The sequence below is a fragment of the Penicillium lagena genome (genome assembly GCF_028827675.1).
Source record: "Penicillium lagena strain IBT 129212 chromosome Unknown utg000007l_segment0_segment0, whole genome shotgun sequence".
Lineage (NCBI taxonomy): Eukaryota > Fungi > Ascomycota > Eurotiomycetes > Eurotiales > Aspergillaceae > Penicillium > Penicillium lagena.
Window position 1 is genome coordinate 533,723 of NW_026623228.1, and position 21,917 is coordinate 555,639.

At 50.5% G+C, this 21,917-nt stretch overlaps 13 protein-coding genes across 13 annotated transcripts; 8 read left to right on the forward strand and 5 right to left on the reverse strand.

The window, feature by feature from the left end:
- Nucleotides 1–205: 205 nt before the first annotated feature.
- N7510_009727 (putative DSBA family oxidoreductase) lies at nucleotides 206–1,117 on the forward strand (the record flags this gene model as incomplete). The annotated part of the gene is made up of 3 exons (XM_056981652.1): nucleotides 206–242; nucleotides 554–681; nucleotides 734–1,117. 3 exons carry the CDS (start codon nucleotides 206–208, stop codon nucleotides 1,115–1,117), a joined length of 549 nt encoding a protein of 182 aa, XP_056829488.1.
- A 115-nt stretch (nucleotides 1,118–1,232) lies between these two features.
- N7510_009728 (glycosyltransferase family 1 protein) lies at nucleotides 1,233–2,815 on the forward strand (the record flags this gene model as incomplete). The annotated part of the gene is made up of 3 exons (XM_056981653.1): nucleotides 1,233–1,793; nucleotides 1,950–2,488; nucleotides 2,536–2,815. The coding sequence occupies 3 exons, from the start codon at nucleotides 1,233–1,235 to the stop codon at nucleotides 2,813–2,815; spliced, it is 1,380 nt and encodes a 459-aa protein (XP_056829489.1).
- A 347-nt stretch (nucleotides 2,816–3,162) lies between these two features.
- N7510_009729 (NAD(P)-dependent oxidoreductase) lies at nucleotides 3,163–4,167 on the forward strand (the record flags this gene model as incomplete). The annotated part of the gene is made up of 2 exons (XM_056981654.1): nucleotides 3,163–3,210; nucleotides 3,277–4,167. 2 exons carry the CDS (start codon nucleotides 3,163–3,165, stop codon nucleotides 4,165–4,167), a joined length of 939 nt encoding a protein of 312 aa, XP_056829490.1.
- A 357-nt stretch (nucleotides 4,168–4,524) lies between these two features.
- N7510_009730 (uncharacterized protein) lies at nucleotides 4,525–5,717 on the forward strand (the record flags this gene model as incomplete). Its single annotated transcript, XM_056981655.1, has 4 exons — nucleotides 4,525–4,567; nucleotides 4,655–4,940; nucleotides 5,020–5,230; nucleotides 5,385–5,717. The coding sequence occupies 4 exons, from the start codon at nucleotides 4,525–4,527 to the stop codon at nucleotides 5,715–5,717; spliced, it is 873 nt and encodes a 290-aa protein (XP_056829491.1).
- Nucleotides 5,718–6,283: 566 nt separating this feature from the next.
- Nucleotides 6,284–6,638, forward strand: N7510_009731 (uncharacterized protein; the record flags this gene model as incomplete). Its single annotated transcript, XM_056981656.1, has 2 exons — nucleotides 6,284–6,395; nucleotides 6,454–6,638. 2 exons carry the CDS (start codon nucleotides 6,284–6,286, stop codon nucleotides 6,636–6,638), a joined length of 297 nt encoding a protein of 98 aa, XP_056829492.1.
- On the forward strand, nucleotides 6,623–6,826 carry N7510_009732 (uncharacterized protein; the record flags this gene model as incomplete). Its single annotated transcript, XM_056981657.1, has 1 exon — nucleotides 6,623–6,826. One exon carries the CDS (start codon nucleotides 6,623–6,625, stop codon nucleotides 6,824–6,826), a length of 204 nt encoding a protein of 67 aa, XP_056829493.1.
- A 142-nt stretch (nucleotides 6,827–6,968) lies between these two features.
- N7510_009733 (uncharacterized protein) lies at nucleotides 6,969–8,183 on the reverse strand (the record flags this gene model as incomplete). The annotated part of the gene is made up of 5 exons (XM_056981658.1): nucleotides 6,969–7,459; nucleotides 7,513–7,626; nucleotides 7,676–7,822; nucleotides 7,887–7,965; nucleotides 8,025–8,183. 5 exons carry the CDS (start codon nucleotides 8,181–8,183, stop codon nucleotides 6,969–6,971), a joined length of 990 nt encoding a protein of 329 aa, XP_056829494.1.
- Nucleotides 8,184–8,864: 681 nt separating this feature from the next.
- N7510_009734 (sugar porter family MFS transporter) lies at nucleotides 8,865–10,656 on the reverse strand (the record flags this gene model as incomplete). Its single annotated transcript, XM_056981659.1, has 3 exons — nucleotides 8,865–10,217; nucleotides 10,274–10,389; nucleotides 10,443–10,656. 3 exons carry the CDS (start codon nucleotides 10,654–10,656, stop codon nucleotides 8,865–8,867), a joined length of 1,683 nt encoding a protein of 560 aa, XP_056829495.1.
- Nucleotides 10,657–11,792: 1,136 nt separating this feature from the next.
- On the reverse strand, nucleotides 11,793–12,194 carry N7510_009735 (uncharacterized protein; the record flags this gene model as incomplete). Its single annotated transcript, XM_056981660.1, has 2 exons — nucleotides 11,793–11,980; nucleotides 12,158–12,194. 2 exons carry the CDS (start codon nucleotides 12,192–12,194, stop codon nucleotides 11,793–11,795), a joined length of 225 nt encoding a protein of 74 aa, XP_056829496.1.
- A 1,027-nt stretch (nucleotides 12,195–13,221) lies between these two features.
- Nucleotides 13,222–14,269, reverse strand: N7510_009736 (fungal specific transcription factor domain-containing protein; the record flags this gene model as incomplete). The annotated part of the gene is made up of 2 exons (XM_056981661.1): nucleotides 13,222–13,483; nucleotides 13,548–14,269. The coding sequence occupies 2 exons, from the start codon at nucleotides 14,267–14,269 to the stop codon at nucleotides 13,222–13,224; spliced, it is 984 nt and encodes a 327-aa protein (XP_056829497.1).
- Nucleotides 14,270–15,975: 1,706 nt separating this feature from the next.
- Nucleotides 15,976–17,054, forward strand: N7510_009737 (Kelch repeat protein; the record flags this gene model as incomplete). Its single annotated transcript, XM_056981662.1, has 2 exons — nucleotides 15,976–16,141; nucleotides 16,219–17,054. The coding sequence occupies 2 exons, from the start codon at nucleotides 15,976–15,978 to the stop codon at nucleotides 17,052–17,054; spliced, it is 1,002 nt and encodes a 333-aa protein (XP_056829498.1).
- A 961-nt stretch (nucleotides 17,055–18,015) lies between these two features.
- N7510_009738 (iron-regulated transporter) lies at nucleotides 18,016–19,898 on the forward strand (the record flags this gene model as incomplete). The annotated part of the gene is made up of 4 exons (XM_056981663.1): nucleotides 18,016–18,606; nucleotides 18,773–18,916; nucleotides 18,994–19,515; nucleotides 19,608–19,898. The coding sequence occupies 4 exons, from the start codon at nucleotides 18,016–18,018 to the stop codon at nucleotides 19,896–19,898; spliced, it is 1,548 nt and encodes a 515-aa protein (XP_056829499.1).
- A 446-nt stretch (nucleotides 19,899–20,344) lies between these two features.
- On the reverse strand, nucleotides 20,345–21,432 carry N7510_009739 (uncharacterized protein; the record flags this gene model as incomplete). Its single annotated transcript, XM_056981664.1, has 2 exons — nucleotides 20,345–20,722; nucleotides 20,815–21,432. The coding sequence occupies 2 exons, from the start codon at nucleotides 21,430–21,432 to the stop codon at nucleotides 20,345–20,347; spliced, it is 996 nt and encodes a 331-aa protein (XP_056829500.1).
- Nucleotides 21,433–21,917: the final 485 nt, after the last annotated feature.

The window sequence follows — 21,917 nt, forward strand, 5'->3', positions numbered from 1 at the left end:
ATGTACATAGTTCATAGAAATAATATCATAGTGATAATTAATAACCGAATACTTGATGCGATCTGGTTGCCCTGAATTGCTTGATCACTCATCAGAAGCCTCGGTTCGTCCCCACCTCGGGCCACTTGCCAAGCGGTTAAATACCCCGGACCGGCAGACAGCTTCCCTGAACCTCCACTGCTCGCAGCCAGCTTCAAGAACCACCATGGCAGGCTCTAAGATTGACGCCTACGTGGACTGCGGTAGGGCCGACAAAAAGGAACCAGCTAAGCACCGCTGATCAATGACTGAATGACAGTGTCACCCTATTCGTACTACGCCACGCTGTATCTGCGACGCAATCGCAAAGCGCTAGAGTCGCATGGCGTGGACGTGGAGTATGTCCCTCTCTCTATCTCGTCGTTTAAGTATTCTCAAAACTAATAATCCATGCCAGATTCCACCCCGTCTTCTTGGGGGGAATCAATGTCGGATCCGGTCAGTCCCCGATCGATCGATCCCCGTTCGGACCGGACCGGTCTGGTCTGAGGCTGACGTGAATCACTCACACCAGGGAATAAACCGCCGTGGACACTACCCGCCAAAGCAGCGTACTCAAAATTCGACTCGGAGCGGGCGTGTAAATACTTTGGGGTGCCGCCCATCAAGCCGCCCGAGTTTTTCCCAATCCTATCGATCATGGTGAGATGCCTGTGTTAAGAACCCCAAAAATGTCACACTGATCCGATTGTAGCCCCAACGCTGCATGATCTATGTCAAGCGCAACTACCCGCGCGAACGCTTCGAGACCACATTCCTATCTCTCTGGGAAGCGATGTTCTACAAAGGGATTGACATCAGCAAGCCTGAAGCCATGGCAGAGCTGCTGAAGGGCCATCAGTATTCGGAGCAGGAGATCCAGACGATTTTGAAGGCAGCGTCCAGTCCCGAGTATAAGCAGGCCCTGACGGATAACACACAGGCGGCGCTTGGGAAAGGCGCGTACGGGGCGCCGTGGTTCTGGGTGCGTAATGCACAGGGCAAGGAAGAGCCGTTCTTCGGTAGTGATCGGTTTGCGTTCATGTGGCAGTATCTAGGATTGCCCTTTGAAGATGTTACTATTAAAGCCCGTCTCTAGTCAACCTCGCCTTCCCTTCCGAATCGGGCAGGTGCTCGACTTCCTTTTCTTAGCTGTCTCCCGTCTCATCTCATTCCTGTACATTTTCGCCCTATTCAATAAATAACACTTAGGTATGGACCGCCACGTCGTGTTGTTCTTGACAAATGCCGAGCTCAGCCAGGCCAATATCCATCTCGCCGTCGCCCACGAACTGCTCCTGCGACCCGGCTACGACGTGCACATTGCCTCTTTCGAGCCGCTGCGCGACGAAGTCGAGAAGCTCAACTCCACCGTCGCTACGCTGACCACCACATCCCCAGCCAATGCGGCCACTTTCCATCGGCTCGCTGGTGCGACTTTAAAAGAGGCCTTTGCGCAGCACCCGGCGGTCGAGCGTCTGCGCGCCCCCGGCTTTGGCATTCGTGCCACGGCCGCGTACAAGGGCTTGATTCCCGTGACCCTCGCGCTCTGGGATAACGGTGCCGATTACTTGACCATCTACCACAGCTGTGTCGAGGCTATCCAGCAGGCCAAACCGACTCTCATTGCGGTCGATCCGTTTCTCGCGCCGGGCATCGATGCTTGTCAGGTTACCAACTCGCGCTTCTGTCTTCTCAGCCCGAATACCTTTCTCGAGCATATCCCGTCTCTGCGGTTGACCAAGCCGTGGAAGTATCCGCAGTACACACTTCCGGTCCATGACTTGTCTCTCAGGTAGACACATTGCTAACTAACCGCCCACAGGATCAACTCGGGGTTCCCCTTCCCCATTCCCTTGAAACTCATCCTGCCAAACATCTACCTTCTCATCCGCCTCATCTTCGCGCTTCGATCGGCGCCGGTCTGCAAGAGCCTGGAGCGGTTTCGCAACGCCAATGGCATCCCCGGGCCCACACCGTCGTTACTGAACTCCCAGCTGCGCAAGGTTCCCTGCCTGCTGCCATCGCGCCGGGACACAGACTTTCCATGCTCGATTCCCTCGAACTTCACCTGCTGCGGCCCCATCCTGCGCCCATACCGTCCGATCACCGAAGAAAACCCGGCGCTGGCTACATGGCTGGCGCGCCAGGCGACTGTTCTTGTCAACATGGGGTCGCACGTTACGTGGACTCCGTTGGAGACGGCTCGGTTTGCAGCGGGTCTAAGGACATTGCTGGCTCACCGGGCAGATATCCAAGTCCTGTGGAAGCTACAGCGTGCGTTTCCAGACGGACAGCCTCTCAGTCAACTTTCAATGGAGGGGCTGGAGACCATTGTGAACTACATTCAGAACGACCGAGTCAAGGTGCTTTCTTGGCTGCCTGTAGAACCGATTTCGGTCTTGCAGAGCGGTCGCGTTGTATGCATGGTGCATCATGGAGGATCCAACTCGTACCACGAGGCTATCCGGTGAGTGAAACAGTTCATTCTGACCCATTTCCCTGACCCCACCTCAGAGCCGGCGTCCCCCACGTCGTCCTCCCAGTCTGGCTCGACACGTACGACTTCGCTGTGCGAGTGGAATGGCTCGGCATCGGTGTTTGGGGGAGTCATCGGACCGCACCGATTGTCGATAGTGGGGACCTCGGGTCGGCGTTGGTGCGAGTGATGGCTAGCAGCGAGTCGGCTGGAATGATGCAACGAGCACAGGGGATCGCTAACGGTCTGGGTACGGAGGGCCGGGTTGTGGCTTGTGAGAAGATAGTGGAGATGGTGAGCAAGACGCTCGGGAAGTGAACAAACAGTATTGCTTATCAACTCGGTGAGGCTCGGGTTCGGGATGGTGATGACTATGCTCCATGATGTTATCGTTAGCCCGAACTAGTGTTTGTCTTTCGTCACTCACTCGCTGCTGATGTGGTTTCGCTTCGTGTCTCGCCCGAGACCGAAATTGACTTTAGCCGCAGTATAAATAGCTCATAGTTGCCTCCAATGTTCTTCCATAATCGGACCGCCGGATAAGACCTAAACCCGGTTATCGTTGACCCCACGCTGCCCCACGTCGAGTGCTTGTTTGTCTTCTTCTTCTTCTTCTTCTTCTTCTTCCTTCTTCTTTTGTCCAACTACAATCACTCACCACAATAATGGCCGGAACTCGCGTCGCATGGATTGGTCTCGGCAACATCGGCCGGGTAAGAGCCCACTTCTCTCCCCCATCGCCAACAAACAACCCTGGAGCTAACCCGTACTCCAAATAGGGCATGAGCACCAACATCGCCCAGAAAGGCCCTCAATCCTCACTGGTCCTGTACAACCGCACCACGGCGAAAGCAACAGCGCACGCCCAGACGCTAGGCGGCAAGGCGACTGTCGCAAACACACTGTCTGAAGCCGTGCAAGGCGGCGACCTGATTTTCAGCTGCGTCGGCGACGACGCGGCCCTGAACCAGATCGTCTCTACAATCGTTGATGACAAGTCCCTCGACCTCTCCACCAAAACTTTCATCGACTGCTCAACCGTTCACCCGGACACCTCGCGCGCAACGGAAAAGGCCTTCGCCTCTCGTGGAGCGGCTTTCGTCGCATGCCCCGTTTTCGGAGCTCCGAACATGGCCGACGCAGGGCAGCTCATCGTCGTGCCGGCGGGCAAACAGTCCGCGATAATTAAAGCACGACCCTTTTTCGACGGCGTAACCGCCAAAAAGACAATCGACCTCTCCTCCGGCACAGGATCCGACATCGATGTCAGCCGGGCACTGACCCTAAAGGTGTTGGGCAATACATTCATCCTGAACACAGTCGGCGTGCTGGCCGAAACCCTCGTCGCAGCCGAAGCATCAGGACTAGGCATTGAGCCGATGAAGGAATGGATTGATGAGTTCGCCCCCGGGCCTTTTGCTAAGTATGCGGACCGCATGGTGAGTGGTGATTACCATCAGCGTGAGGAGCCGCTGTTCGCGGTTGATCTGGCGCGGAAGGATCTGAGGCATGCGAAGAATTTGGCAAAGCAGGGTGGGCAGCGTATGCGGAATGTTGAAGTTACGGATCATTTCTTGGAGAGTGTTAAGGAGAAGCGCGGGGAGAAGGGGGATGTTGCGGCTGTTTACGGAGCGGCGAGGAAGGAGGCTGGCTTGAAGTTTGAGAACTAGGGGGGTTTTTCGGGTGTTGTATGTTTGTGTTTGGTATCTAGAATAGGATTGAGGGTTGGATACATCGCGTCGGTGCCTGCCGGAGAGTATGAAGTCATAGAGTCGTTCTCCCCGCGTCCAGCACGACACTACACTACCTATCCTTGCCATTCTCATTCGGCTTCGCATCTTCGCGCCCTCCTTAATACCGGAGCGAATTCCTTTGTAGTTGAAGTCGGACAACAGCCACCCTCGGTGCCGTGGAAGACCGACATCTGTTATGTCCGCTTAATCCCGAGCCTGATCTATAAGAGTGGGAAAAGTGAACCAGCTCCATACATCTCTCAGACTACTTCAAAATATTCAATACACAATACAATGACACCCAACCGTATCACCAAAGTCGCAATTACAGGTGTAGGTGCACCCCTCGCTCCCTTCTCCAATACAAACATATACTAACCAACCTACCAAAAGGCCGGTGGAAACATCGGCAGCTGCCTTACAGAAGGCCTCCTCAACAATGGCAAACACATCATCACGGCACTAACCCGCGCCGACAGCCAGAGCAAGCTACCCGATGGCGTAATTGCCAAGAAAGTAGACTACAACGACATCTCATCCCTCGTCGAAGCCCTAACCGGCCAGGATGCGCTCATTATCACCCTGAACGGCTACACATCCAAGGAAGTCGACAAGAACCTGATCCACGCCGCCGGTGAAGCGGGCGTGAAGTGGATTCTGCCGAATGAGTGGGCGCCCGATACGGCCAATAAGGAGTTGGCGAAGGATGTGTTTGTTTTCCAGCCTCATGGTGAGTGAACTACCTAGTTTCTTATATACTTCCCATACTGGGTACTGGTTACGATATAGCTTCAATGATGCTAACCGATGGTATCTTCTAGAGGGTATCCGTCAGTCGATTGTGGATCTCGGCAAAAGTTCATATATTGCTCTGTCAACGGGCTTCTGGTATGAATGGAGTCTGGCTATCCCCGCGGCGTACGGCCTGGATTTCGCCAATCGATCCGTGACCTTTTTTGACGAGGGAGAGACGAAGATCTCAACCTCGACATGGCCACAGGTATGCTCTGTTTTGCTCCAGAATTTCTTCTCTTTCCATCTTGTATCATATAGCTAATTCAATCATCAGGTTGGCCGCGCCGTCGCCTCTCCTCCTCAGTCTCCCTATCACCCCCGAAGAACCAAATACAAACGCTAGTCTCGAGAACCTAAAGAACAAGCTCCTCTATCTTGCTTCCTTCACCGTTAGCCAGAGGGAGATGTTCGAGTCCGCGCTGCGGGTGACGGGGACGAAGGAGTCGGACTGGACGATCAACAGGGAGTCCGCTCAGGAGCGGTATGCGAATGGAGTTAAGGAGATGCACGAGGGGAATAGAACAGGCTTTGTAAAGATGCTTTATACGCGTGTCTTTTATCCTGATGGCTCAGGGGACATTGAGAATAGTAAGGGGACGGTTAATGCTTTGCTGGGCTTGCCGAAGGAGGATTTGGATGAGGCAACCAAGGCTGCGGAGGTAAGGTCGAGGACGCATCCCTTTGGTGCCTAAGTGGTGTGATTAGCACATAGTGAATGTTTGTGTTTGCCTGGGATGATTGATTGTAGTGGGGGTTTGTCTATTGTTCCAGGCAGGCGTTTTAAGGTGTTTGTCTTTCCCCGGCCAGGTATATAAACAGGCACCCTCGCCCTTTCCCTCATCTCCCCTTCTCAGTCCTCTTCTGCCACCCCAAATATATATGAGCCCCAGACCTTACGCCCATTTTTCGATATATTACTTCTCCAAGCTCCCACTACCACAGCTGAAGGATGATATTCTGGCAGTTGTACGAGCACGTGGCAACGTTGATCACGCAAAGACCTCTCTCATCTTCTACAGGGAGGATGACAATACTGCTGCGAAAAAGGACATTGACACACTAGAGATGTGAGTAGCTTATGCTATAACGCGCTTCCATTAATACTAACAATGTCTGAAGTATGTAACACCAATCGGAAGCCTGTGATCTGCCGCGACTTGAGAGTATGGGATATCTAAAGAACCACACACACGTGGAGTATTTGGACAATCGCTTGCCTATCTCCAATTCATCTACATTCATCACCTTCTATCTCACCATGATGACCCCCCTCGTGCTGGAAGTGCGGGAGCCCAAAGCTTGTGAAGGCCAACTGCCCGCAGTTGGCCCAGCCCGCGCCTCCCCCCACCTCGGTCAAGCACGGTGGCATTGTATGTACTAAACTCCATTGATTCTCTGGTCTGCCCGCTCATGCTATGATGGTGCCAGGTGTTCAACATCACTCTCCCCACCGGCGCCAACATGGCCAGCAAGATCCTGCAACTCTTCAAACTTTCCTTAACGAGTTCTACTCGTTGAACGTGCAATATTACGAGGGGAAATTTACCGGAATTTGGGCATTGATCCTCAACTATGGATTCGTCAAGGAAATGACCAGATGGAAGGTGTTCTGAAGAAACCACTGACTCGCAAGCAGATCTCGGAAGGTACCGCGGCGGTCGACTTGGACTGGAATTCTGCAGATGGTATTCCTGCGTATTTGCTCATTTGGACCCCTACCCAGCGCCATGCGGCCTTTGGACAGCAGCTTGGAATTGCTACGCCCGTTGCCTGTACTAGATGTAGAAAGTCTCAGTTCTAATAGTGAGGTTTATCTGACCTGCCCTTGCTTGTGTCATAACTATCAGTCTATCCCGAAACCCGACCAGCCGAAATTATTCTTCGATATTGAATAGACTTATCTCTGCGCCATGGTTTTATTTCCAATTCGAGTAGCCAGTATTCTAATGACCAACCATAGCCTGGTGCGCGGGACCATATCTGTTACCATGAGGCTTAGTAGCATCAATAATCTTCCGCATTTCCTGCTGATCCTCCTCCGTCAACTCAATATCACGAGAAGCCCAATTATCCTCCAATCGACTAGCCTTGGTGGTGCCGGCAATGGGAATCAGCCCTTGAGAAGCGACCCAGGCGAGTGCGATTTGACTAATATTGCAGCCCTTGCGAGCAGCCAGCTTTTTTATTTCTTCCACAATTGCTCGATTCTTATAGAAATTCTCGCCTTGGAATTTTGGGGAATTGCGGCGGAAGTCATCAGCGGCGAAGTCGTCGGGAGAGTTGTACTGGAAGTCATCGACTAGCCAACCGTGTCCAAGTGGGCTGTAGGCAACGTAGGCAACGCCTAGTTCCTTGGCTGTATCGATCAGGCCGTCAGTTTCGTGGACTGTCTCGAAGGCTGAATACTCGGCTTGAACGGCATCAATCTTGGCGACTATTTCCGGTCTGTGAGTAAAGACTTGCTAAGCGAATAAAGGTTAAGCTTACTCGAGTTTGCCTTGCGCAGTGTAGCAGCGGAGCACTCTGAAAGACCAATATACTTCGTCTTGCCTGCTTTACGAATCTCATCAAGCGCGGGGATGGATTCCGTGAGAGGCGTGTCTGAAAGAATAAGCCAAGCGAACATAAACATTATCAAGATCGAACGTACTGGGATCTATCCGATGGAGATAGTAAAGATCAGGAGTAAATCCAAGTCTCTCGATAGTGCCCTCGATGTACTCCTTAATATGCGATGCAGAGTTGGTGACCGTAAAACCCCCTTCTCCAAAGACGTTGAATCCACATTTCGAGGCAACTGTTAACAAGAATGGTCAGTTAAAAAAAAGGAGCGGTTGCAAATTGAGAGCTCTGTAACTCACTGAAAAGTTTGTCGCGAACGTTATGCTTTCTGATGAAGTCTCCCAGCAACTTCTCGTTCACACCGGCTTGGTAGACAACCTGTCCCCCAATCAGATTCTGCGGTCTAATGGTTCTGAAGCTATCAAATGTCAACTCACAGCGGTATCCCAGAATGTACATCCGAGCTCAATTGCCTTCAGAAGTACTGGTTCAGCTTCCTCAAGGCTGAGATTGCTACCCAAGCCAAAGCTCAGACCCATTGCACCGAAGCCTGGCGATGGGACCTGGATGTCGCCAAAGGGGAACGTCTTGACCATTTTGTTTGATTACACGGTTGTTTGAGATGGGCTAGGAGGAGTTTTGATTGCAGGAACAACAAAATCTGGTGACATCGCTCGATTTATAGGTAAACTCAGTCGGGGTGAACTCAGTCGGGGCGGTCGGGGTTAAGGCGGGGTGGTAGTAGTGGGTCGGTCATCATGCACATCATGCTTAATTACGCCCTGTGCAATTCCTAACTCCGTTGGCCCCAAGGGAACTGCAAGTGGCGAAGTGTGATCGATCTGCTTACAGTTGATATATTGGGGCCAGTCAGCAATCTTGAAAATCAAAGCCCCGCATCTCACTGGGCTTCTCGGCTTTGGTGACAGCATATTGTACATACTTGTCGACTTTGCCCGAAGATTACCCGTTTATCAATGTGGACCACCTCGAACCCGTCCTCGCTAAACGCATTTCGGTGCAAGTGACCAATCGCGCCATTAGGCAGCAGAAGACGGATTCATCTGATTATGTATGTTGAGAAAAGTTCTTAGAATATTACACAACTTCAGATTTCAATTCATTGCTGATTCAAATCAGTTACCCGATGCGAACAGGTAGATAGCAAAGAGTAAAATATGCACACAAAGACCATAGACTACAAATCAATAATAACACCACATGCCAGCTTATGCTTCTCAAGTTTTTGAGGGGTATTCTTCCATCACGCCATTCCTTTACTCCTGAATCTCCATGGACTGATCATGGTGCTCACCAGCAGTTCCCTCCTTGGGACCCTCCTGAGTAGCCGGGCCGTGGATGTCGCTAACGATGCCCTCAGGGGGCACCCAGCTGGCACTCTTCCAGGGCTTCACGTTGAGGACGTACATGGTGTCGACCTCCTCGAGAGTACGGCCCTTAGTCTCACACACAAAGAAGAAGACAACCAAGATGGCAGCGAAGCAGCACGCGGCGAAGACGTAGCCATAGCGGAAGTCAATGGAGCTGGAGATGAAGGGAGTGAAGAAAGAGATGAGGAAGTTCCAGGTCCAGTTGGCAGCAGTTGCGACACCCATGCAGACGGCGCGGTAGCGGAACGGGTACATCTCACCACAGATCGCCCAGACTATGGGGCCCCAGGTGGTGGCGAAGCCGACGATGAAGAAGCAGGTGAACACGATCATCGCGACACCGGCTGCGTGCGACTCCGGGTGGTAGTGGAGAACCTCGTGGCCCACGGAGGCCCAAATCATGAAGCAGATGAACATCCAAGCGGCACCCACCATCAGGCACTTGCGGCGGCCGTAGTGCTCAACGGCATACAGGCCGGGGATGGTCATACCGAAGTTAACAGCACCAAGGATAATCTGCGTCACGTATGAGTTGGACAGACCGACGCCCTGGAAGATGCTGGTTCCATAATAGAAAATGAAGTTGGCACCTGTCAGCTGCTGCAGGGACTGCAGAGCGATTCCCAGAACAGTGCGGTAGAACATGCGAGGACCAGTGAAGATCTCGTGCCAGGCAGCCTGTCCACTGGCGAGCTCCTCATCCAGCTTCTGCTTCATGTCCTGCATCTCCTGGAGAACAACGCGGTGGTTGGTCGGAACACCGTAGAGCTTGCTCATGACATTGCGGGCCTCCTCAACACGGCCGTGACGGTAGGCATAACGGGGAGACTCGGGGAGGAAGAGAGTGCCGAGACCCAGGATCAAAGGCCAGGCAAAGCCGATGCCCATGGTGATGCGCCACGAGGCAGTGGACTTGATGCTCTCAGTACCGAAGTTGACCAAGTACGAGATGAAGATGCCAAAGGCCACGAACAGCTGGAAGGCGCTGACCATGGCACCGCGGACCTGACGAGGCGCAGACTCGCTCTGGTACATGGGCACCACGCTGGATAGAGCACCGACACCCAGACCGGCAACCCAACGACCCAGGGCAATCTGGTACCACTTGTCCACGGTAGCGATCTGGACGATGATACCGACAATGTGGATCAGAGCCCAGAAGGAAATCGACAGCTTGCGGCCGATACGATCAGCAATGGGAGCAGCGACAAGAGCACCGATCATAGTTCCGATAGACAGCTGTGGAAATAACTAGTCAGCATAGATCATGATACTCTCGAGGATTGTGCACATACCAGACCAACAATGAGACCATTTCGAACGTTGCTGAAGGCATACTCGCCAGTCGCGGGGTTGAACTCAGCAAATCGCTGCTTGAAGTCAACCATGGTGGTGAAACCAGAGATTTGACCTGCACATTGCGTTAGTTTTAGGCCGCTTGTTGGAAATAACGTTACAACTGACCAGTCGAGTATCCGAAGATGAAACCACCCATCGAGACGCACAGGCCGAGGATGAAGGACCGCCAAGTCAAGTACTTGACAGGGCTGTCATCAATGGTAATTTCATCCTTCTCGAGGACCGAGTCGGCACGAGGAGGAGTAGGCGCCTGCGAGGAGAAGGGCGATGACCCCGGCTCGGCGGCCTTGGTCCGGCTGAACATGCCTCCAATGCCCATGATGAAGAGACTGTTGTGATAATAGTATGGGCAGGGACGAGAGGGAAAGGGAATAAAAAATCAAAGAAGGAGGGAAAAAGAGAGGGTGGGCAGTCAAGCACTAATAAATATGCCGTCAACAGACCCGGAATCCCCCCTTGGGGTACCATGGCAGGCGAAATGGGGGCCCGGATCTCATTGTCCCACGTTTTGGGCCCGGAATGGGGCGGAGGGAAATTTCAAGGACCTCATGACCTGACAGAGAAGGTGTATGTGTGTGTAGTTCGGGGCTTCGTTTGCAGTGGAGAATGGGTGGGCCAGGCGATGCCAAACCAGAAGCGGAAGTATGAACTTCAGGGTTTTGTTTTGAATTCACTTGTAAGACATTGGGAGCGGCAACATTCTCTTGCGTTTCCTTTTTTTGTTTATTGTTTACAGCATTGTTCTGTGAGCATCGGGCAGATGCTTGCGGTTGTGTCACGGGGAAAGCAGGCAACGGTGTATGCGGTATGGTGTTGTGTACAATGATCAGCCGAGCCCCTTTGCCACCTTCTAGAAAACTACGCATTCTAGTTAACTGTTGGGTCAATCTAGCTGCAAACCAGGCAAAGTGGAAACAGGGCCCGTGGGTTCCATGAATTTCATCGCAGTCGATGACGGGCACCAGTATCACACAATTGACACAAACCATTATTCCTATTTGTCTCTGGTGCCGAACACGAGCTGGAAGAAATTTTCAGGGGACGATTTTCCCCGACTTTGATCCCTTGTGAGAAGACTGGCCACTGAAACCGGTGATGGGTTGAGCGTGAAAAAAAAATCTGTTTACTTGTAGTGGGTCGCAAACGTGGATTCTTCAGCGCCGTTCGAACAGATTTAGAGATGAGCTCATCGTCATCAACGCTCGACTCGGCCTGCTTTCAGCGAAAAGCCATCTTTGTTGATCTACAAAGTAGAGCAGATTCGCGGAATCTGCCCTAATTGCCAAACCGTGGGCAAGCCATCACTTTATAGAAAACCACCTCGCTCACCGACTGCAATCTTTAAAAAGAAGCTGAAAAGATAAGCCTCGAAAATCATCAAGGCCCCACTACCGGTGAAGCTCACTCGGACATCTCCCGTCGGGCAGAGATTTGTTGTCGATCTGTTTTGTTGGGCTAGAAGCCCGGGGACCCACCAGAGACCCATTCGGCACACCGAATGCGTAGGTAGTATTCCCGATGTGCTCCCGAAGCCGACTCGGCATCGGGATCGACGTACCGTGTCCGACCATTGCTGAGGATGGCTGGGCTGACGATCGTACGATGGGAGCTGCTTTCTTTAATATTTTGGGCGGGCGCCAAGGCTAGCATTCCTCACAGGCCCCTGGGATATTTTTAGACTGACAAAGAATTGTAAACATGCCAGCTGAAAGCGAGACACATTCTTGATCGGTCGGCATCCCTGGATTCTCGGGATCGTGTCTTAGGGTCCAAACTAGGGAGAGCCCTCAGCAAAGAACGAGGGACCCACTTCGGCTGACGCCCCTGCCGCGATGTGCGGTGAGCCTGCGTCGTCATTATTGTTCTCAACGCAGGGAAAAAAAATTGGAAGGAGCTATGTGGGTCGAGATCCAGCGGTGCAGCTAACAGATCAAGCGTTAGCGTCCGGCAACATCTGCAAAAATGGAAATGGACACACCAAGGTCCAATCATGATTCTCATGCCTCCCATCGCTTGACTTGAAGACGTGGTCTGTTGGGTTTTCGGTGAGCTGGGAGATGAGTCCTCGGTCGAGGCCGGAAGAGCGATGCCGTGTACAGTCTTTGTACGGGATCCTACTGATGCTAGCTACACTGTATGGAAGTTTCTTCCTTTTTTTTGAAGACTTAGTCTATCCGAGTGTATAGTGTACTGTACAGTCGCGGCCGTTATTGACTTCCACGTCAGAAACATTGAGATGCTCTTTCAAACTCTAATCACATGATACACTAAACATAATGTGAATTGTGCGTAAATAACCATTATACGTATTCCGAACAATACCAGATCTTATATGATACCAGTATGAAGATACAAAATTCTAGAAACTGGAGCCTGGAAGGTTTCATGCAAACATAGCAAACCTCCTTTGGCAATCTGGAGAATTTGTCGACAATTCTCTCTGCATCTCGCATCAACTATGTTTATGTACCTTTACACAGGCCTAAGAACACAGGGGAATTGTGTTTATTGGCCGTGGAGCCTCTCTTCTCAACATGCAAATAAAAACGTTCAATTAATCTTGAGGTAGATAAAAGCCGGGGTGGGAAAGGCAGATATTCTTCCGAAAATAAACCTGTAACTTGCTGGCGAGGCTTTGAGCACGGCAAAAGCACATTTGACGTTTCATATCGCAGCCCTGTCGATCTAACGTAGGAAAAAATCGACTTAAGCTGAAGTACACAAATAGGAAAGGAAGAATATTGGACTGGAATTTTCATAGAGCAGTAGCTGATAAATTATGCTATCATCACGGCGTGCGTATCCAAATGGGACTCGACATAAATGTAGACCCATAATAATCACAATAGAGCGAGAGAGCAGGTAATGAAAGGAACACTTACGTCTAGCTAAATTCATGTTTCTTCTCTCTTGCCGCCTTCATCACTGCACAAGTTCCAAGCCACATGAGTCTCATCACAAAGTTGCTTGTTTCTTGTACTCGGTCGATCTCTCTCTGCGTCAAATTATGCACAGGTATGCTACGCATTGAGTTGGCAGCCGATATAAGAAGCTCCAAATCAAGCTGCGCTTGGGCATCGAGGGGGTGGATAACTATGTTGAGAAAGAGCGACATGCAGGCGGTATTCGAATAGAATGTTATGAACCTACAATCACACTTAGTGTCATTTATTCTTGTTTTTTTCCGAAGCCAAAAGCAACAATGCTTACCGAAATGCTTCTTCTGCAATTGTGCTGACGAGAAATCTTAGGCAACAGAGTGTTGACCGGCTGGCCACCAAAGATAGATCGAAGCTCGAATGGACTACGTCATGAAGGTCCCGGATCCCATCACTAGCTTCAGCAGTGCATTTTCTCACTGTCGTATGGATAACGGTCATGAGATGGTGATAATCTAATTGTAGTGACATACGGCGAATTGTATGCGGTAGATTTTCGTCGGATATGTTTGCAGAAGTATTCTGTGAGACAAAAAGTGCAGGCCGGAAACTGACAGGGATAGATAATCGCCAGCGCTCCATCTCATCATCTAGTTGCCGGATACTAAGGAGGAGTTGGTTATCATTGTCCTTCAAGGCCCGGGCAGAAAAGAGCAGTCGGCAGACCTTCTCCTTCAAACGGCTGAGGTGAAGGTCTCCCGGAAGATGGGGTGCGGGATGCCCGTTGGTTTTATCGTTAGCTTCAAAGAATTCATCCAAACCTGGTAAATAGGTATAGTAGTCCAAATAGTTATCAGGCGGGGTGAGGTCACAATAAACATCGGTGAGAAGGGGAGGATTTCCAGTGCGAAGCGATATATCTTTGTCGAACATATAGCATAGCCAGAAGAGCATTCGAATGTGGCGATTCTCGCGTTCTAAACGGGGAATTTCAAGCTCAAAAGGTTTGGACGGTTGATAGATGTGCCCCCTAAAGAGCAGACTATGCGACATGCAATCGAATGAAGTAAGGCAGCGCCTTGCCAGTGGGCACCGAATGCACGTTGTAGTTGCTAATTTATAAACTCAGCCTGGGTCTCCGAAGTGAAGGACAAGCCACAATTTGATCCAGCTTACCAAAATGAGTGCTGTTTGAAGTGTCGTTAGGCTAATGTCTCCAGTAATGTGCATTAGGAGACAATGCGCCTTGGCCGCACACATGTCCGCATCCATAGAAAGGGGTAACTGCCTCGACGCATTTAAGCGAGACGCTATAGAGAGAGCGCTTAAAACACAGGCTCTAGCTGATATCTGTGTGGACGAGAACAGCATCCTGTCCATGGGCTCATACGCGATTTCCATCGTCGTCTCAAATAGGACTTGGTCCAGAATAGGGAATTCTAGTCTGAATGAAGACCTGAAGAAGGCATTCAAAATTTCTCCAGTGGAATCCTTATCAGGTAGCTCGCATACTTCTTGTGAGAAAGATGGCTGAAGTGCTGAAAAGGGAGAGGATACCATGATGGGGATACTGAATTCCTCCCACGTGGTAGTCTGGCCGGTTCTTGTTGAGATCCATCGACGGCCTGCTTCGGAGGAAATGGGTATACCATTGAAAAACCAATTGGGTCCCAATTGATTTGCGGTCACAGTAACCTCGCGGGGGTAGTCCCTGATAGGACAGCCACAGGAGTTTGTAGATGTTTGTGCAAAGGCAGCAGGGGAGGGGGAATGTTCAGAGAAGGCAGTCCATTCCCTACCACTCGTTCCGGTTGAAATCTGCGGAGAGTTGACTTTCGAAGAGACGGTTATTATTGGCTCCTCAGGGTTTAGCAAATTTCGACATGTCGGCTCCTGCGATGTCTCAGCCTGGGCTAGGGACTCCTCAAGCTGCTCAATGCGTCTGAATAAACCCTGTACGTCACTAGATTCCACACTGGACGCAGGGGACCCGAGGGAGAAGGCGTTAGCGATATTTGCACAACCTGAAGTGTGAGGTATACGGAAAATCACACACCTGTTCCGCTGCCTCTTCCGTGGCCTCTCTCTGTTGAAGGTACATTCGAGGCTGCGATGGTGGCACCACTCACAGGGGCCTTCCGGGTTAAGAAAAGAGCACTGGATCTTAATAGGAGTAAATATCAGTACTGTAAAGCTAGTAGACTACGAAGGGGCTAATTGTTCCAGCATAGGGAATACAGTAGCTTGCCTTTCTCCGATAGCAAACATCGCATGCTCTTTTCTGGGGACGTGCTTTTTTTGGAGGCATGGTGGCGGCGAGGGGCAATCAATTGGCAGTGGTTTTGGTTTCGGGGAGCCGCGGAAGTACGGAGGGATCTTCGGAGTTTTCGGAGGCCGTGTCTATTATGAGGAGAGCGGCTTGGTGCTGGCCAAGTCCACAATCGGGGATATTAGCGTGTAAATCATGTGACCTAAGAGCCCATACCCTCCTGTCATTGGCTACTCTGATCGCCGAACTCGCGACATCCGCCTTCACTTTTAATATAGAGCACTGCGGTACTTCGGAACCTCAAGACCCCCGAACTTTAAGACGAACGCCCCAACATCATTGTCGCCGGTTGGTCGCCATCCGACTTGAACCATTAGAATCTGTTATAAATTCACTCCCGCCTGATCACCTTGTATCTTCCTCGTGCCTTCCATTTGTTTTTGGTCACTCACGCTAAAGAATCAGCTACGCCTGAAGGCTTACCCTCTCAATGGCAAATATCGTTGCTAGATGTCACAAGATTTTGGAGGCCGAAATCCTTCGTCGCTCTTCTCAAGTTGTTTCTGTTGTTGGTAAACGAGCTTACATTTTTGGAGGAGAATTGCGACCGCGCGAGCCTCGAGACAATGATGTCCATACTGTTTCATTAGGCACCAGTAAGTTGTGGAGCTGTGATGAACGACAAGAATTCTCAAATACAACGACACTGACGTCCTTGGCTATAATCTAATAGACGCTATGATCACTTCCGAACCCGCAAAGTCCCAATCTCCCTCCCCACGTGTTGGAACGGCAACCGCTACACTGAACGGAAAGATCTATCTATTCTCTGGTCGAGGGGGTGTCGCAATGGCACCTATTGAGGAACGGGGAGCGGTCTGGGAATTTGATCCCACTGCATTAAGCTGGTCGCTCATTATGCCATCTGGTTCCAACTCGGGGGTGTTCCCAGTCGCTCGCAGCTATCATTGTATGGCAAGTGATGGGAAGGATACGCTTTACATCCACGCAGGTTGCCCTGAAAAGGGAAGACTGTCAGATCTATGGGCATTCAGCCTTTCTCGCAAAGAATGGGTGGAACTCGCGCCGGCATTCGATCCTCCACGCGGTGGTACATCGATTGCTTTTACAGCTAGGAAGCTGTATCGTATGAATGGCTTTGATGGGAACACCGAACAAGGTGGGAGCGTGGACGTATATTCTCCCGAAACAAATTCTTGGACTTCGCTTCTGTATTCGCCTGATGGCAAATCCGGTCCTATGCCGCGAAGCGTGAGCGCCTTACTGCCGATTTATCTAAGAGACCGGTCATTTTTAATCACCTTATTCGGTGAGCATGACCCTAGTTCACTGGGTCACCAAGGAGCGGGGAAGATGTTGAGTGATGTGTGGGCATTTGACATTAGAAGCAAGAAATGGGAGGCAGTGGACGTTCAAGGGGGTGAGCTTCCTCTTGCGCGGGGCTGGTTCGATGCTGATGTTGTTGGTACGAGCGCAATCTTGGTCCATGGTGGGCTAGGGGAATCGAATGATCGACTTGGGGATGTCTGGAATTTCGAATTTTTTTGAAATCAAGCTAGGCGGTAGAAGCTTCGGTCGCTATACAGGGGGACTGCTTGCGTTGGAAAGCAGGAATTTGAAATATTGACACACTAGAGCTGTATCTACTGGTTAGGCCAGAATGGCGTGAATAAATATTGTCTGGTTTGTTCCCACGACTCCATATCCATTGTCCAGGCGTGATATTCCCAACCATTGTACCCTCCTCAACCAGCTCTAGGTCCTGGTCTGTTACTAAATTCGGGGTTAGATAATAAGAGTCCTGGGGAGATCGGCCATCTTTCCCTCAGAAAAAGAAATCGCGACATACTAGCTGCGAGCCAAAGAACGCCCAAAATCCTGAAGCATCCGCCGACAGGATATAGACTTGGCCGGTTTCCCGGAGACGTATGCTCAAACAGACATCTGCGTCGCACATCCTGCTATACTCGGATGCTTTTTCCATAAGGCATGATTTGCGACGAATTTGTTTCTGGTGCATTGCGTTTCTGTTTGAAATAGACCTAAGACTGTGACTATTGCTCATAGACAGTTGCAGCCTAAGGCATGATGCCTTGCTTGCAAAAGCGGAACGAATCATAAAGAATTGTTCAGAGTAATGCTAAACTGAGAGTTGCAGGGGAAAATTGTCCCGGCCAGTCAAATTCTTGAGTTACGTAGTTATAGCTACAGAAGAGTTGGAAGACATCTAAAAATATTTGTAAGCGGCATTTTCGGCCGCCGAAAGAAAAAAAGGTCACTCATGGTCCACCATAGAAAATGGAGATTAGGCCTTGCGTGGTGGGTCCAAAACCTTAAACGTGGGTAAAGAAGTTACATAGTTATCGGGGCAAGAGGATGGGCGATGGCCGTCGGATCGACTATTTGCCGTATCTCAGACTACGCATTAGTAACCCAGCGGCTAGTCATCTGAAGTACCTCGTAGCTCCTACCTGAAAGCTTCACTAACCATCCGCGGGTCGTTCGAGCCATGGCGAAACTGATAGCGGAGCAAACAGCTCCCGATGAACGTACGCCTCTCATCCAAGATGAAACTGGCGAAATCCAAAGCTACTCTCCGCAAGAACAAGAAGATCATGCAGAAGATCGACTTCAAACAAACATTGCCTATCGTCTCTACATTTCGCACTTTCTCTCAACATGGAACTCTCGGGTCTTCGAGTTTGGAGCCGTCCTCTACTTGGCCACGATCTACCCGGGTACCCTGTTGCCCATGTCTGTATATGCGCTTTCTCGTGGCCTAGCAGCAATTTTCTTTGCGCCCGCTGTGGGCCATTATATTGATGTTGGAAACCGTTTACAGGTGGTTCGAGTATCAATCGGTGCGTTTTTGTCCGTTATTAGATCCTCAAAGAAGCGCAAATGCTTACTCAAATCTCTTACCGCCATAGTACTCCAGCGCCTTGTTGTGGCTACCTCATGTGCGATCTTCTACTTCCTAACTATCCGCTTAGACATGCCACAAGTGGTCGATAATTATTTGCTAGTTACTTTGGCGCTTCTGGCCTGCATCGAAAAGCTATGCTCAATCATGAATCTAGTCTCTGTAGAGAAGGATTGGGTGTGAACAAGTATACCTCCTAATGATCACGGTCAACTGATTTAGTCTTCACAGGTTGTGGTTGTTACCAAAGAAGGCCATGGAAGCCTCAGAAGTGTGTATGATCTTTAACTTGGGGATATGATTTCGCGCTAACTTGTCTTTCAATTGAGCTATAAACGCTCAGATGAGACGGATCGACCTGATTTGCAAACTGGTCGGACCCCTCTTCATTGCACTTATCGACGGCATATCGACGAAGGCCGCCATTCTTGTCAACCTAGGAATGAATGTCAGCTCAGTGATTGTTGAATACTTCTCAATTGCCCAGGTAAGATTCTCTACTCACTAATGGTCTTTTCGAGCCCCTCGCAATACCCAAAACATCCTTCTTACGCAATTACTTAGGTGTACGACAGGGTACCTGACTTGCAGAAACCGAAACAAGCGGCCGCGGGTGAATCCCCACGTGACGAAGGCAATCTATCGAATCTATGGAGGAGTTGGTGCATCCTTATGCGGAAGACCTTGGAAGATATCACCGCTTATTTTCACCATCGCGTGGTCCTTCCGTCTTTTGCTGGGACTCTACTTTATCTGACTGTCTTGTCTTTCGCTGGCCAAATGGTCACCTGGCTGTTGTCAGCAGGCTACGATTCGACCCAGATTGCCATCGCCAGAACCTTATCCGTGACATTTGAAGTGCTTGCCACATGGGTTGCGCCCTGGCTCATGGGGAAAATCGGACCAGTTCGAGCCGGCATTTGGCTGGCAAATTGGCAGATTACTTGCTTATCAAGCGGAATAGTCATCTTCTGGAGATTCTCGAATTATCCTCTCATCTCAGCATCGGGTCTCGTGGGCGGTACAATCCTCAGTCGTGTGGGACTGAGGGGGTTTGATCTCTGCGTGCAGATCCTTGTTCAAGAGGTGAGCGGCTACTAAGGCACTGTTTGGCTTAGCCCCAACTCGCATAGCCTTGAGGATAAGTGACCTGCGGCTGATAAGTAACATGACAATAGGGTGTCGAAACCACAGCTCGAGGGTCTTTCTCCTCAACTGAAGCTGCATGGCAAAATCTGTTTGAGATCTGCTCCTACATATCCACCATCGTTTTCTCGCGACCTGATCAATTCAAATGGCCCGCCCTCATCAGTGTAATTGCAGTCGGTGTTGCGGGCTTTGTATATGCCATTTTCGTCCGGATCCAGCGAGGGCATTTGGTGCATCTACCCAAGCTTTTCTCTCAGGAGCACCAGCAGCACTCCAGGCAACGTGGCCTCGAAAGCATTAGCTCGTCTTCGGACTTCTAACCCACTTGCTTTGCTTCAGTCGGGTGGCTAGTACGCCTCAATCGTTCCAACTTAAGCAGCTTGGGTCAATTTACATCGAAAACATACTTTTTTAGCCGTACTATTGGTGGGGCCGGAAAAAATTAGATAGGTTCGAATATTTGGAAAAGGGAATATTTGAATGGTAGGGAGAATGAGAGTCTGCCCGCTTATCAAGACAAAAATCGGGCTTGTAGTGATTGTGGCCGGCAAGAACGTCTGTCTACATCCATCCACCGCGATGCCCCCACTTGTCGACCAGCTTGTTTGCCTCCTACACTCGAAACACGCCCTGCTTGCGCCGTCATGTTCCAAACCCTGCCCACTCTTCTAATATTTGCTGTACGCTTATCTTCACACTCAAGTGACCCCACGTTCTCTTCTGCCACTCATATAACCCCAACTTCACAAAGTTGGTTCTATCCACCTCATTCCTCTGCCCCTTTAGACCCTCCAGCTTCAGCCTTAGCAATCTCCTTTCGCAAATTCTCCTCCTCGGTCAACTCCCTCTTCTCCCAAATACAGCACTGAATCACCTCCCTCGAGAATACGACAACCTCGGAATTCTCGATTGCCTTTGCAAATGCGTTTTTCACCCTCGAGTCGTACGACCCATCTTGCGGTGGGTATTTGTCACCACCCCGGCCGTCGGGGCTAGGCTCGTAGGGCGGGACGTGAGCGGACCAGTAGACGCGCGTTTGACCGAAGCGGCCGAAGTAGAGCTCGGGATTTTGTGTTAAGATCGTGAATAAGTGGCCCATTTTTAGAGTTTCTTCTTGGTTGGTCTTAGGGGTTGTTTCGGGGGCCTATTGCTATTAGTTGCGTATTTCATTTCTTTCGGCTTTCTCTTTTGATGATGATGAGGTGGGTGGGGGGAAGGGAAGATAGAGGGAAGAACCTTATAACAATTATACGAGTCCCCGCCCATTGCATGGTGCATTTTGAAGATGGTGACGCCTCCGTATACGGGTGGCTGGCGGAGGAGCATCTTTCGCCAGCTGGCTTCTTTTCTCTCGTAGGCAGATTTCTTTTGAGGGGATGAGAGCATGTCGAAGGGTTTGAAAGAGAAAGGGTTCTCCTTCTCTTGCTCTTTCCCTTTATATTCAGTTTCAGTTGCCTTTTCTTCGTTGTCGTGGATAAGGGTTAATTCATAGTCTGACGGGAAGAAGGGCCGGAAGGCTTGTACTAAGAGCGGATTGTAGATAGGGCGTTTGTATGAGGATTCGTATTCGTTTATGTTTCCTTGGTTTAGTTTTGTGTCTTTTTTTAAGGGTGATGGAAGGATAGAGTTCCAGATTGGTTTTGAGTGCCATTTGCCCTTTTTGAGATTTGGGGTGAATGGTTGGAAGAAGAGCGCTTGTTGGATAGCGGGCGAGCTCTGGATTAAGACTGTCCAGGATTGGCATACCTGCTGGGCCGAGACGAGGAGGGTGCGGGTGTCGAGGTGAAGGAGGATGATCTCGAGGAGTTCAGGGGTGGTGAGGACCTTGGTTTGGGGTTGTTCTTGCTCTTGCATCGTGGTGTCTTATATTACTCGTGAGTATTCTTGGTCTTATGGTTGTTGGTTTGAATAGAAGTCGATGGGCCCGCGGTGGGTTAATTGAATGGAGTAGCGGGGGTGGACGATTGGTACTGATATGGAACACATAAAAACAATACCCATGGCCGCAGGGTGTCATGGGATTTCCCGCATAATCGCCCTGGCCCCCAACGGTCAGCTTTTACATGTTCTGTCACCTGCGAGTAGTCCAGCCACTGGTTCCTCGTAGGGCCCCGCACGCCGTGGGTGACTAAGATGTCTTGGGAGAAGCGAATTGGACCTGCAAATGTCCACCCAGCAGTGGAAGGTGGTAGGGTGATATTTATACAGGCTAAAAGCAGAATTCAAACATCCAAAAGAAAACACATCAATATTCATCTGTATTGGTAGTGGTATATGCTTGCAACAACAAGATCATCAAGTCAATCACTTTTGGTCCTCTTGACATAAATAATCCGCCA